This window comes from Pygocentrus nattereri, chromosome 23 (genome assembly GCF_015220715.1).
Source record: "Pygocentrus nattereri isolate fPygNat1 chromosome 23, fPygNat1.pri, whole genome shotgun sequence".
Taxonomy (NCBI): domain Eukaryota; kingdom Metazoa; phylum Chordata; class Actinopteri; order Characiformes; family Serrasalmidae; genus Pygocentrus; species Pygocentrus nattereri.
Window position 1 is genome coordinate 565,001 of NC_051233.1, and position 14,612 is coordinate 579,612.

General features: G+C 42.6%; 1 protein-coding gene across 5 annotated transcripts in view; it reads right to left on the reverse strand.

Annotated features, from left to right (window-relative positions):
• tp53 (tumor protein p53) overlaps positions 1 to 9,934 on the reverse strand; it is a 28,699-nt gene extending 18,765 nt beyond the window's left edge. The window contains exon 1 of one of the 5 annotated variants that reach the window (XM_037533598.1): positions 9,698 to 9,934. In XM_037533598.1, coding sequence (XP_037389495.1) covers positions 9,698 to 9,756 — 59 coding nt within the window. In that variant the 5' untranslated portion in view covers positions 9,757 to 9,934. Of the gene's footprint in view, positions 1 to 2,009; positions 2,088 to 2,253; positions 2,463 to 9,215; positions 9,320 to 9,697 lie in introns of those variants that run through there. The other 4 variants (XM_037533597.1, XM_037533596.1, XM_037533599.1 and 1 more) reach the window with 4 other exon arrangements.
• Between the last annotated feature and the right edge of the window lie 4,678 nt (positions 9,935 to 14,612).

Here is a 14,612-nt window from a genome sequence, read left to right on the forward strand (position 1 = left end):
AATGTACTATTTTACTACCCAATACCAAAAATACTGGAAGTAATGTACTATTTTACTAACCCAATACCAAAAATACTGAAAGTAATGTACTATTTTACTACCCAATACCAAAAATACTGGAAGTAATGTACTATTTTACTAACCCAATACCGAAAATACTGGAAGTAATGTACTATTTTACTACCCAATACCAAAAATACTGGAAGTAATGTACTATTTTACTACCCAATACCAAAAATACTGGAAGTAATGTACTATTTTACTACCCAATACCAAAAATACTGGAAGTAATGTACTATTTTACTACCCAATACCAAAAATACTGAAAGTAATGTACTATTTTACTACCCAATACCAAAAATACTGGAAGTAATGTACTATTTTACTAACCCAATACCGAAAATACTGGAAGTAATGTACTATTTTACTACCCAATACCAAAAATACTGGAAGTAATGTACTATTTTACTAACCCAATACCAAAAATACTGGAAGTAATGTACTATTTTACTAACCCAATACCAAAAATACTGAAAGTAATGTAGTATTTTACTAACCCAATACCAAAAATACTGAAAGTAATGTACTATTTTACTGTCCAATACCGAAAATACTGGAAGTAATGTACTATTTTACTACCCAATACCGAAAATACTGAAAGTAATGTACTATTTTACTAACCCAATACCGAAAATACTGAAAGTAATGTACTCTTTTACTAACGCAATACCGAAAATACTGGAAGTAATGTACTATTTTACTAACCCAATACCGAAAATACTGAAAGTAATGTACTATTTTACTAACCCAATACCGAAAATACTGGAAGTAATGTACTATTTTACTAACCCAATACCGAAAATACTGGAAGTAATGTACTATTTTACTACCCAATACCGAAAATACTGAAAGTAATGTACTATTTTACTAACCCAATACCGAAAATACTGAAAGTAATGTACTATTTTACTACCCAATACCGAAAATACTGAAAGTAATGTACTATTTTACTACCCAATACCGAAAATACTGGAAGTAATGTACTATTTTACTACCCAATACCGAAAATACTGGAAGTAATGTACTATTTTACTACCCAATACCGAAAATACTGGAAGTAATGTACTATTTTACTACCCAATACCGAAAATACTGAAAGTAATGTACTATTTTACTACCCAATACCGAAAATACTGGAAGTAATGTACTATTTTACTAACCCAATACCGAAAATACTGAAAGTAATGTACTATTTTACTACCCAATACCGAAAATACTGGAAGTAATGTACTATTTTACTACCCAATACCGAAAATACTGACAGTAATGTAGTATTTTACTACCCAATACCGAAAATACTGATAGTAATGTAGTATTTTACTACCCAATACCAAAAATACTGAAAGTAATGTACTATTTTACTAACCCAATACCGAAAATACTGGAAGTAATGTACTATTTTACTACCCAATACCGAAAATACTGGAAGTAATGTACTATTTTACTACCCAATACCGAAAATACTGGAAGTAATGTACTATTTTACTACCCAATACCGAAAATACTGACAGTAATGTAGTATTTTACTACCCAATACCGAAAATACTGAAAGTAATGTAGTATTTTACTACCCGGTACTGAAATTACAGCAGTCAAAGTTGTTTAACCGGGTTAGCTAGGATGCTAAGCTAAGTGCTAGCTCCGTATCCTCAATGGGCAAAAGGCTAAACCCGCTCCGTCCTCCGAGTCTCGGAGCGACCGACACCCCGAGCACCAGCGCCGCTGCGGCTCTGCTGTAATGCGGGTGGATCAGATGACAGACGCGCTTTAGACGGTTCGGTTCGCTGCGAACTGCACTTCCTGGTCTGAACGTCGCTCCAACGCTCCCCCGCAGGCCGCGCAGGCGACTCTCCCCTAAACACTCCACTAAACTCCACTATAGTCCACTAAACTCCACTATAGTCCACTAAACTCCACTATAGTCCACTAAACTCCCCGAGCTAAAGCACCTAATTCAGCCGGAGTCCGCTCATATCTACGAGCCTCCGTTGGCTTCTCATTCACCAGTTCCTCGGTCCAATTTTGCCGTTCCACCTTAAATGGTGCAGCAGTTCCACTACAGCGATAGAAACGCCAGAACGCTGCCGCGGCGCTGTTTAAGGTGGAACGGGAAAATTATCGGGGAACTGCGACTCCTCGCAGCGTAACCGCTAAACGACGGCGGTTTAAATCGGTGACCCTCGCCTCCTTCACCTCTTACTCCAAAAAATCTACCGAGCTTCCCCCGAAAGTCCTCCGAGCTGATCTTCACCAACAAAAACACCGGACTCGCCACTCCAGCTAATCCCAGCGTTCCCATCCAACTCTGCCGGGAATTCCCCGGCAGGCGGAGCCAGGCCACACGTGACTCGAGCTCGGTGGCCAATCGGGTCTCTGCAAGCCTGCATACATTAACCCCGCTAAAAAAACATGACACCTATCATTAAACAGGAACTCGACCGAATTTTCAAACTTTTAACATTTTCAGGTTTAGATGTAAACGGAGCCGCTGTTCTGTCCAGTTGTGCTACGCATCGATATTTGCTACTTTTGCGCATGCGCAGACCCACAGCCTTGTCATAAGTTTCCACGCCCATTAATCTATGCTCCCTTTCTGTCGAGTATATGTTCAGGTGAGTAATTTCTTATCTTTTTTATTGTTTCCTGACCTATAAACATTTATATAGGCTCCTTAATAAATGTTTTGCATCCTGCCTGCTCTCATCGCACTTTTCTGCAGAATGTAAAAACTAACTGATAATGTCGTGCATTGTATGTAAAAAATGTCAGTCACTGTTTAAAGTTTATATATATGTGTGTGTATATATATATATATATATATATATACACACACATATATATACGTTATAATGGATTTAATTCCATGCTTCCCTTGTCCATACAGTGCACACAGAGTAAGTAGTGATGTAAAAAGATATGGGTCTGTACTGGAAGCATTTTTCGATAAGGGATGCATTATTTGACATATGATATTAGTCTATCGAGATATGCTACACATGGAAAATATTTCATAAGGAAGTTATAATGGATTTAAATCCATGCTTCCCTTGTCCATACAGTGCACGTACTTGATTTTGTAATTAAATGCGTCATAATACTGAGTTAGGCTCTATTTAATGGGAAACACACAACTGGAAGTGCAAACCGATAAGGTAGCATTTCTCGATGGAGTAGCACAGATCGATAGAGTCTGCTGACGATTAACGCTACGGTAGCATTTTTCGACAAAGCAGCACAATTCGACAGAACACCGTTCCCAGTGGTGGTGATAGGAACCAGACGTCCCTCTAAAAGCTCCTCACAGTGGTGGTGATGGGAACCAGACGTCCCTCTAAAAGCTCCTCACAGTGGTGGTGATGGGAACCAGACGTCCCCCTCTAAAAGCTCCTCACAGTGGTGGTGATGGGAACCAGACGTCCCTCTAAAAGCTCCTCACAGTGGTGGTGATGGGAACCAGACGTCCCTCTAAAAGCTCCTCTCAGAAAGTTCCTACATGAGCTGGTTCTGAATTCACTGCCTGATGACTGAGACGCTGTTTTCTGAGAGTTTAGAGAACTTCAACTCCATTCATGGTGGAGGGAGACATGCAGGGCGCTGTGCGGCAAAATAGTCCCCAAAGAAAACTCATTATTCCAGATTTTCCACTGTTTTCCATCATCAACATTCCATATAAGCTCAGAAGACTCGTGTAGGTTCTCTGGTGGTTCTGGATGGTAAATAAAGTGTCTATATCTGTGTTGTAGTCAAAACGACGCCTGGTTCCCATCACCACCACTGTAAAGACGTCTGAACCACTTCACACCAAAACCCTCTGAACCTCTGATCACACCTCACAAACTGGATTATGAGGAACTTTGAAAATTCACTGGAGTTTCCCTTCCAGTTAAAGCAGAGACCACCCTTATAAAGCCCTTCACTCAGGTTATGCTTTTATATATCACTCAGTATAATAATATAACTGATCTTACAGTTTCAAACAGTAATTAGTGGCCTCTGTGTAGCAACTCGTAGTATTTTATGGTCTCAATATATTAATGTAAATATTACATTTATATTAACTTGAGGTAACTGATAAACACCAACCCAGATTATTGTTCGTTAATCTTAATTAAATTGCAGTTTACAGAGCCTCTAAGGTGACACAGTGATATTATTAAAAACGTGTGGCCACAAATTAACATTTTGAGGTCACAAGTTATATTTCAACTCATGGCCTCAATATAATAATTTGTGGCCTCAACATAGTAACTCATGCCCTTTATATTAATTTATGGCCTGAGCATAGTAATTAGTACCTTCAATATATTAAGTAGTGGCCACAATATAGTAACTCATGAACTGAATGTATTAATTTGTGGCCTCAATATATTAATCCATAAATTCAATATAATAACTTAAGACCTCAACATAGTAATTTGTGGCCTCAATTTAGTAATAAGTGGCCTCAATATATTAAATCGTGACCTCAGAATAGAAATTAGTGGCCTCAACATAACAATGTATGACCTCAATACAGTGACTTATGGCCACTACAGTAATTAGTGGCCACATTATTAAAATTAATCACCATGTCACCTTAAGGGCTCTGCGGTTGTAATTATTAATTGTGGTTTTTTCCTTCAGAACGCACCACTACTGCTCAATACGCACCTCACTGTAGGGGCAGCTCTCAAAACTGCCTGGGGAAGAACTGGCTTGTTCTCTACTTTCAGTGTTTTAGGCAATTAAAGTCATATATACAGTATAATTAACTAATGTGTGCGTTTAGTAATTGAATTTTGTGTCCATCAGTAACGTCTGAGGTCCTGCGGGAACTGATGTCCCCTCTCGGTGGCGCAAATGGTTCAGTCTGAGCCTGAGCTGCAGCAGCTGTTAAGGTGAAGCCGTTCTGAAGAGGTCATTAAAGCAGAGAAAGCCACGAGAGGCGGCGCAGCGAGCTTCTGCAGGGGGTGGGGGGGGTCCAGCAGCTCTGCAGTTTATCAGTCATTAATGACTCATTACTACTGTAACACAGACACTGTGCAAAATTCATGCATTTATAACCAGTTCAGATGTAAACCGAGCGGTTCTGAGCGGTTTGGTGTGAAACGCTCTGTTCTGTCACAGTGGTGGTGATGGGAACCAGACGTCCCCCTCTAAAAGCTCCTCACAGTGGTGGTGATGGGAACCAGACGTCCCCCTCTAAAAGCTCCTCACAGTGGTGGTGATGGGAACCAGACGTCCCTCTAAAAGCTCCTCACAGTGGTGGTGATGGGAACCAGACGTCCCTCTAAAAGCTCCTACAGAAAGTTCCTACATGAACTGGTTCTGAATTCACTGCCTGATGACTGAGACGCTGTTTTATGAGAGTTTAGAGAACTTCAACTCCATTCATGGTGGAGGGGGACATGCAGGGCGCTGTGCGGCAAAATAGTCCCCAAAGAAAACTCATTATTCCAGATTTTCCACTGTTTTCCATCATCGACATTCCAGATAAGCTCAGAAGATTCGTGTAGGTTCTCTGGTGGTTCTGGATGGTAAATAAAGTGTCTATATCTGTGTTGTAGTCATGGCGACGCCTGGTTCCCATCACCACCACTGTGAAGACGTCTGAACCGTTTCACACCAAACCCTCTGAACCTCTGATTACACCTCACACACTGGATTGGGGGGAATTGTGAAAAACTGGTGGAGTTCCCCTTTAAGCTTAGCTTGCATTAGCCGAGTTAATAAGCTGAGCTGGCTCATCACAGAGGGCCAAGGCGAAATATTGGTCTGTCTGGACCAAAAAAGAGAGCAGAATGAGGAGCAGAGGTCTGAGAAGTGTGGCCACAGCCTAGGCTTAGGGTTAGGCTTAGGGTTAGGCTTAGGGTTAGGCTTTTCTCTTAATTACATTATTTGGCAACATAACATTTAACATCAGCCTTAATGTAGGTTAGCTTTAACGTTCAAATCGCGATTAAACATTTCAGGAAAGCCTCCAGACTCTGAAACATCACCCTCGACCAGGACTGTGCGTTCAGCGAGTTTTATTCGGTGTAAAAGTGGATTGTTTTGGATGTAAACAGCGCCTCTGTAACAGAAACGGGTGCAGAAAGCCTTATTTTTCTCTCTACCCGTATTCAGCCAAGCCCCGCCTCTTCCTGCGGTCTGATTGGCTATTACACTCAGCCCGTCAAGCCCGCCGTATTCTGAGAAGCCCTTTGGCTGCTTGTCAGTTTGAAAATTAAGGTGACAGCCAATCAGGTCGCAGCAGGGGCGGGACGTTCTCCCACTGGACGGCTTTGGCCGTAACGCTCGTCAGAGCGAACTTGTAGCCAATCGCAGCAGTAAAGCGCGCCGCGGCCAGCCAATCAGCGCGCAGGAGGGGGTTTAAGCCAGCCAGCGAAGCCGGGCCGCGGCGGTTCCGGCGGAGCGAAACTCCTGAACAGTCAGATCGGCGCCCGCAGCGCTTCCACCGAGACCTCGCGCTCCTTCATCTCCCGCCCCGCCACTCAGACCGAAACAGCGACCAGACGCGCTCGGGAGGATCTCCATCATCATCACCGCACCGACCCCCGCGAGCCCACAGGGGTCTCACTCCTCATCAGCTTCGACCGCATCATTCACTGACCCACACTCAGCGCGCGCCAGTCTGTGTGAATAAAGTGGTCATTACGCCCGTAATAAGCCCTTATTACACAAAGCACTTCTATAACGCACCGTATAACATTAATGTGATACACAGCCGAGCCAAAAGTCTCAGGACGCCGCTTTACTGGGTTATGAAGCCCCCGCGCTGAGGGCGGTGCCTGCTGCGGATTTTCTCAGCAGTTAGTTTGATGAGCCCAGAGATAAAAGTCGATAATAAAATAAAAACTGGAATAAAACAAAGCCTGTCCTGCGGCCGCGGACTCGGCGCTAACAGTAAGACGCCAGGGGCTTAAAGTGCATCAGTTTACCCCGTTATACACACACACACACACACACACACACACACACACACACACACACACACACATATATCATCTCACCCTCTAACATTAACAGCGCTCTCTACCAACGTTATTAATGTGTAATAAGGGTGCGCTGTTACAGCTTTATTAACATTACACTGTAGTGATGTGCTGCTTTAACACTACTATAATTAACTATTACTATTACATTGACATCATACTGGAAACATCATGCTGTATTAATGCTGTATTAATGCTGTATTAATGCTTTTTAATGTATTAATTAAGGCCATTACAGCTTAAAATCCAACAGGTGCATATTGTCCTGAATCCCCTGTACAGGAAAACATGATTATTAATATTATATTATATTGTATTGTAATGTATTGTATTGTATTGTATTGTAATGTATTGTATTGTAATGTAATGTGTTTTATTATATTGTATTGTATTGTATTATATATTGTATTGTATTGTATTGTATTGTATTGTAATGTAATGTGTTTTATTATATTGTATTGTATTGTATTATATATTGTATTGTATTGTAATGTATTGTATTGTAATGTAATGTGTTTTATTATATTGTATTGTATTGTATTATATATTGTATTGTATTGTATTGTATTGTAATGTAGTGTGTTTTATTATATTGTATTGTATTATATATTGTATTGTATTATCTGTTTAACTCAGGAGCACCATTTATTGACCATGCAGCTGTGCGCACACTTAAAAATGGTACTTTACACAAGCACCTCAGTTTTTGGTAAAATCTCAGCATAATTTACATTAATTTACTGAATTTAACATAAAACGTGAACATGGACCCCAAGTCCGTCTTATTTCCCCTCCAGGGAGTTGAATCCGGTCAATAAACAGTAACCGAGTTAAAACAGGGGTGCACACACTTTTGCACAAACAGGATAAAGTCAAGAAGAAACACCAAAAAATCTGGATCTTCACGCAGCGGGTTCCACTGAAAGCCGACGGTCATCGCTCAGTTCTCCAGCTAATAAGGCAGAACCGTGGAACTCCAGAACATCTTCACTACGTTCTCCTCGAGCTCCGAGAGGTAAGCAGGAGGAACATTCTTAGATGAGAGGAGCCACACCCAGTCGCCGCTTTCCCGCCGATCTCTCTCAGCTGGGTATAATAATAATACTAATACTAATAATAATAATAAAACTGCTCCTATGTGAGAGTCAATCTCGGCACGGACGCTTCAGAGCCGCGATTCCCGCACTAGGCTGAATTATTCAGCTCATGTTCTGAGTATTACCACAGCAGCCCTGCGCACTCGGACTGGCTCAGTCGGCCGGGCCTCTAAACCACAACACAAACCAAAGCACGGCGCCAAACGCCGATTAAACCACACACAAGCGGCTGCAATTAACAACAAACCAAATTCCCAATTTTTCCCAGCCTGTGTACGTCACTAAACTCCATACCTGCTGAATAAATACGAAATCAGCAGGATTCCCGGTTTAATCTCACCTGCACCCCCGGAAATTCCCAAAAAGCTGATTCTAAAGCCGCAGCGTGACCAAAACTGACCAACATCATCGATATCAAATATTAAAAAATGTAAATATTAAACGCTTTAAGGCCGAAAGCGGAAAACTGCACGGCAGGTTAATTCCACAGCAAGAGCAGCTCAGCTCAAACTCCATTTCACAAGCATTTCCTCACTTCTTTCCCCTTTTACCACAAAATCCCACTGACATTCCACACACAGGCTCGCCGTGCGGCGTCGGAGGCTCTGCTTCACACAGAAACAGGAAAAGTGAGAGAAAACCGTCGCCTTGATTATCTAATTAAAGCAAAGACACACAAACCTGAGCTCAGTGGCTCTGCTGCACCTTCCTAAAATGGCTGACCCTCACAGCCTCAACACTGGATAAAACTTTTTCTTCCGGGAATCGGCCAAAAAACGGAGCCCAGCTCGTCAGACGACGCCGTAAAAACGCCTAAAAAGCCAAATCTGTGTGTTTTATGGGCGGCGGTGTGGCAATACTGCGGTGCTGTCTGTGTATCTGCTCAGAGGAGCACATGTCCTCTAGCATGTAGCAGCTCAGAGCTGCAGCACCAGCTTCACTAAATATTTCGGCTAAAATTCGTGAACGTGACGAATTTCTACCGAAATTAGCTAGAACCAACGAAAATGTGTCCTCGATTTGATGAAACAGGCGAATAAAGTGGAGCATGAGCTGTAAACAGCAGTCAGACAGAGCTACTCACCTGCTGCCACAGTCTTCGCTTTCTACATCAAAAAGCGAATAAAAAAAGTCGTAATTTGGGTTCGAAGTCGAAGGCAATTCCGCGTCCATCGTCGACGGCAAACGTGCGTCCGTTTCACGATATTTTCCACAAGTTTGTGTCGGTTAAAGGCGCATGCGTGGATTTGAACTGCAAACTTGTCAAATAACAGCCGAAAACGTCACAAAATGGGCGCAAAAGGTGACCAATCGAATTTCGTACATTTTTCGGATGCGTGGCGCCGCCGGATATGCTATAGATTTGCTGGGAATTCGGAATTTCGGGAATAAAATCGCATATCGAGAAGCCCTGGAGCACCTCCAGGAGAAGGAAGACAGTCTCCAAACAGGGGTGCTTTGACATGTTCAGCATTAAACTGGTGACCGGGCGGAATCACGGTAAACGGTCAGCACGGCCACTCACTCGGGCCAAGCGGAGAAAGAAAAACAGGAACAAAAACAAACCTCCGGCGCAAGAAGATGCGGTAGCGCCCGTCCAGATGATGATGTGCCTGTCCATTCATTTCAGACACAGCTGTACTTTCATTTTGAGTCCTTCTCTTCCGGACGAGGGAAAACAGACGTGAATAAAGCAGTCCAGGCGTCCGGACGCCGTCCGCCGCTCTCGGCTTATTTTTGTGTATTTCTTACATTTTTTATTTCTGGAAAGACGCATCTCCTGGTTCACCAGGCTTCTCTTCCTCCCGCCCCCTCCCTCCTCCCTTCTCTCTCTCTCTCTCTCGCTCGCTCAGAGAGAGCAAAGCGCAGTGACTTCCGCCTTGCTGCGCTCACTAATGGCTGCCCTGCATGCGAACCTGTTACTCATCTCATCTGGAGCTTCACGGCGCGTTCGCTCTGAGTTACGGCCAACGCCGCCGGCCGCTGGACCCGCGGGCAGCCGCTCCGACTGACACTCGCTCCCTTTCATTTTCTCCCCATCATCACTCTCTTCCCGCCTGCTCGACACGTGATCTTTCATCATCTAACCTCATTTGACTGCTGTGGATCTCACACCCACATCAACTGTCAGAGAGGAGAACAGACGGGCTGCCGGTCAGGAGCTCCAGAGAGCCGGGCACTGAAACCTGCTCTGCAGCAGAGCCGCCGCCGGAAACGCATGACGTGTGCGAACAGGCTGCGCTTTAGGGCTCGTCTGGATTCTCTGGACGCTCGAGGTGTCACCACAGGTGTCGCTGTGAAAAAGTACTCACCCCCTCCGGTTGCCTCTATTTTTGTCATGTTTGTGAAGTTTCAGATCTTCTAACAAAATTTAATGCGCAAAAAAAAAACTCCAGAGAGTTTTAAACACTCATTTCATTTACTGAACAAATAAAAACACACCAACCGCACCAGGTGCCCAGGTCTTCAGCCAATTAAACCCATTGAGGTGATACGAGTGAAGGAAACTCACCGCTTCTAGGGCTCTTTAGTAAAGGCAGCGGTTCTGTATAGATGTTCCCTCAAAGGTTCTACAGTGGTTCTTAGGTCTGATGGTGGAGCTTAAATCAGTTCCTCCAGGTGAAAAGTTGGTATTTGTTCCTTTTCATAACCGAATGTTTTAAAACAGAGCAGTAGAGTAAAAGCCTGGAGGCGAGGCGAGGCGGGGTGTGTGGAGTCAGTCCAGCTTAGAACAGATAATTTCAGTGGGTTATGGTTCAGTTATGTTCCCTGACTGAAGGTCCTGAGATGGAGCCTTGAGGGATCCACCCCAGTGACAGGAGGGGAACCGACCCAGAGAGAGTCTAGAACCTTTATTTCTGAGAGTGCATGAACACTCAACCATGTGCATGCATGAACTGAACTGTACTTCTTCTGTTTGTCCCAGTGAAGTGAAGTTGGTCAAAAGGTCTCACTAAGCAGCGACTGTGCCGAAAGAAATTGTGGAAGAAAAGACAAATAAATCAGTCTGGAAAGATTACGAGGCCACTTCTGACTCCAGTGAACCACAGTGAGGGCCGTCATCTCCAAACGGAGAAAACCTGGAACATCTTCCCGGAAGTGGCCGGTCCAGTCATACACCTCCTGATCTTCTCTTTTTGATCACAATTTGGGAGGAACCTCGAGACCCAAGTAGAATCATATGAGCCTGATTTTTGGTGAATTTGAATATATTCATGAATAAATGCAGCGAAGCGAGAACTCACTGAATTAAATCAGTGGCAACTTTTATAGTTAACTGAAATGGCTTTCATGATACTGAAAACTCCACCCGAGGGTCCTTGGGAAGTGAAATCAGGACTGGGATGTGAGACTCGGCTTCCAATTCCTCCAAAACCACAGAGATGACAGATCCAGGAAGCCACAAAAGAACCCAGAGAAACATGTAAGGAACTGCAAGCCTCGCTTTCCTCAGATAAGGTCAGCATTCATGCATCCACCATTAGAAAACGCATCCATGGGAGAACGGCAAGGCGAAAAGCACTGCTAACCCAAAGGTACATGAAGGCTCGCCCCACACTTACCTCAATGACTCCCTCAAGCCTTTTGGAATATTGTTCTGTGGACTGATGGGTTGAAAGGGGAACTTTTTTGAAGACAGGGATCCCATCACATCTGGCGTAAAACTATAAAAGCATTCCTAAATAAGAACATCACCCCAGCAGTGAAACATGGTGGTGGTAGTGCGATGGCCTGCGTACGCTTTGCTGATTCAGGGCCTGGTGACCTGCTATAACTGATGTCACCATGAATTCTGCTTTCTAGCAGAAAATCCAGCAGAAGAACATCTGTCCATTAATCCGTGATCTGAAGAGCAGTTGGGCTCTACAGCAAGACAACGATCTGAAGCACCTGTGAACGGCTCCAGAGGAACAGAAGAAAGGGTTTGGAAGTCAGAGTCCTGACGTGAACACCACTGAGACGTGGCAGGACCTTAAACTAGTGGTTCATGATGAAAACCCTCCACTGTGGCTGAATCAAAGCAGTTCTACGAAGCAGACTGGGACAGAATTCCTCCGGTTACAGGAAGTGCCTGGGTGAAATCGTTGCAGTCATTAAGTTTCGGGGTTATTACGTTTTTATTTGGGTGGTTTAGGCGTTGCAAACGTTTTTTCTCTGACAGATTAAACGACTATTTGAAAGCATTTTGTGACCTCAACGTCTTATATTACATTTCATTTGAGGATCTGAAACCATTCAGTGACAAATATGCAAATCTAGAGGAAATGAGGAGGGGCAAAGACTTTCACAGCACTGTACAGTCCCTCTCCAGCCGACCGAGTCCGTCAGAGCGGCTGGGCGCAGGCTGGCTCTGGTCGCTTCCACACACCACATAAAAGCTGATTCCTTACGTTCTCACTGCCTTATTTCAGGTGTATGAGAATCTGAAACCATTCAGAGATGAATATGTAAATACAGAGGAAATCTGGGGAAACACATTTAACAGCAATTTACTCTCAGAAATTACATCACAGCTTTGGAAGCAATGAAATCTGCTGCACTACATGTTCCCATAAACTCTGTTTCCCAATTTATATTCACTTTCCTCAGCAATCGGAGGAAAATATCACAGTACTGAGGAAAATATCACAGTACTGAGGAAAGTATCACAGTACTGAGGAAAGTATCACAGTACTGAGGAAAGTAGTGAGGAATATATCTAGAGATTCAGGCCTCTGATATCCGTTCATTAGGCTGGTTTCTGGCTATTTCTAATTGTGAGATGAAAACAGATCCAAAGTGGGTTTGTGTTCACCACACTGTTAGAAATGAAGCTTCTGTTTAGGTGCGTTTTTCCTTCATCAAGACATAAACAGAGTAAATGTTCCCTCAAAGGTTCTACAGTGGTTTTAAGGTCTGACTGTGAAGCTTGAATAGAGAAAGAAAATAATGTGGACGGTGAGGATTTTGCATTTCGCTGCTGTTGGAACAAAACCTTTCATCTCCATTTTTGTCAATTCTCTGTTTTTGACATGATTTAAAAAAGCATGTTGGTCTTTATACTGTGTGTGAATTTCATGAAGGATGGACCAAAATAAACGGCCCAAAATGACTTGGAAAAAATTCTGGTTCCATTGACTTACATTCAAAATAAAGCAGGTTTTTTCCTTCTCCTGTAAAGTGACCATTTAGGAGATACAAGGTTTTGTTCCGACAGCAGCAATGTTAATATTAAATATGCAATAGTGTATTAACATATTATTGGCATATTTTCATTCATGTAAATACTCAGAAAAGTACAAACATATCAAAACATCACCGAAACAGCTCATAACAGTGTGTGATGTGGTGGGGCTTTCTGAGCGTGCAGGAAAAGAGATAATTACAGACTGAAACAGAGTGTATGTGTTTGAACTGGTACACTGCGTATGCGTGTGTGTGTGTGTGTGTGAGTGTGTGTGTGTGTGTTGTGTCCAGCAGGAAGAGCAGTGAGGTTCAACCATTGCACTTTTACACAATTTATTACAAATAAAGATATTTATGGTTATGTATTTTTATATTAATAACAATAAACATATAAATAAAAATTACACTAGAATGGACTGAATGAAATGACCCAAAATCACAGAAAAAGGTTCTGGTTCCATTGACTTCCATTAAGAGTAAAGTATGTTTTCCCTTCTCCTGTAAAGGTACCAGTATGGAGATACGAGGTTTTCTTCTGAAAACATCAGCATACGTCATAATTTATAAGCTTTTAATGGGAGGTGTCTGTCCCAAACCCTAAAGCCCAAAATTTACACTTCTGAAAATAAAAATTCTTCATTATTCTGTTTATTTCATGTTTTTTAAACGCACTTCATTAGGATGTTTGTTTTAAGTGATGCCGAAAGTTTCGATTCATCATGAGTTTAGTTTCTGAATAAAAATGCTGTCCCACGTTTTTATGTCTGTGAGCTTCAGTCTGTAGGCGGAGCCTTATTTGAGCCCCGCCCCTGTACTTTAGAGCAGTAAGAGATGCTGCATCCCTGTCCCTCATGGCCACGTGGTGAGCAGTTAGATCCTATTGGACACATGGACACATTGTTTTGTGTCCTGAAGTCACCATGAAGGTCACTTGGGGTCTTCTTTACGAAACAATACCCTGGCCACTCGTTCATAACAGCATGTCAAATTAAGAGTCCTTTGTTTCTGGCTGCTGCCTGACATGAGAACTAAGAACTTGCGGTCAAAAGTTTTTCAGTGATCTGAACTCTTCTAACGTTATTTTGCAACGTTTCATTTCAAAGTTTAACATAAAATCATGCTGAACTATTTTATTCAGAATTTTATAACTAAATGACCTTTTTTGATAATTAACTGAATCAGCATATGTGGTTGGATGGTTGCTCCACCTGACATTTTCAGACGTTTGGAGATAAAAAATGAACTAAAATGAATTTTATATGGATGCACTAAATATTATTTTACAAAAAAGAGGTGCCGTCGATCTGATACGTCG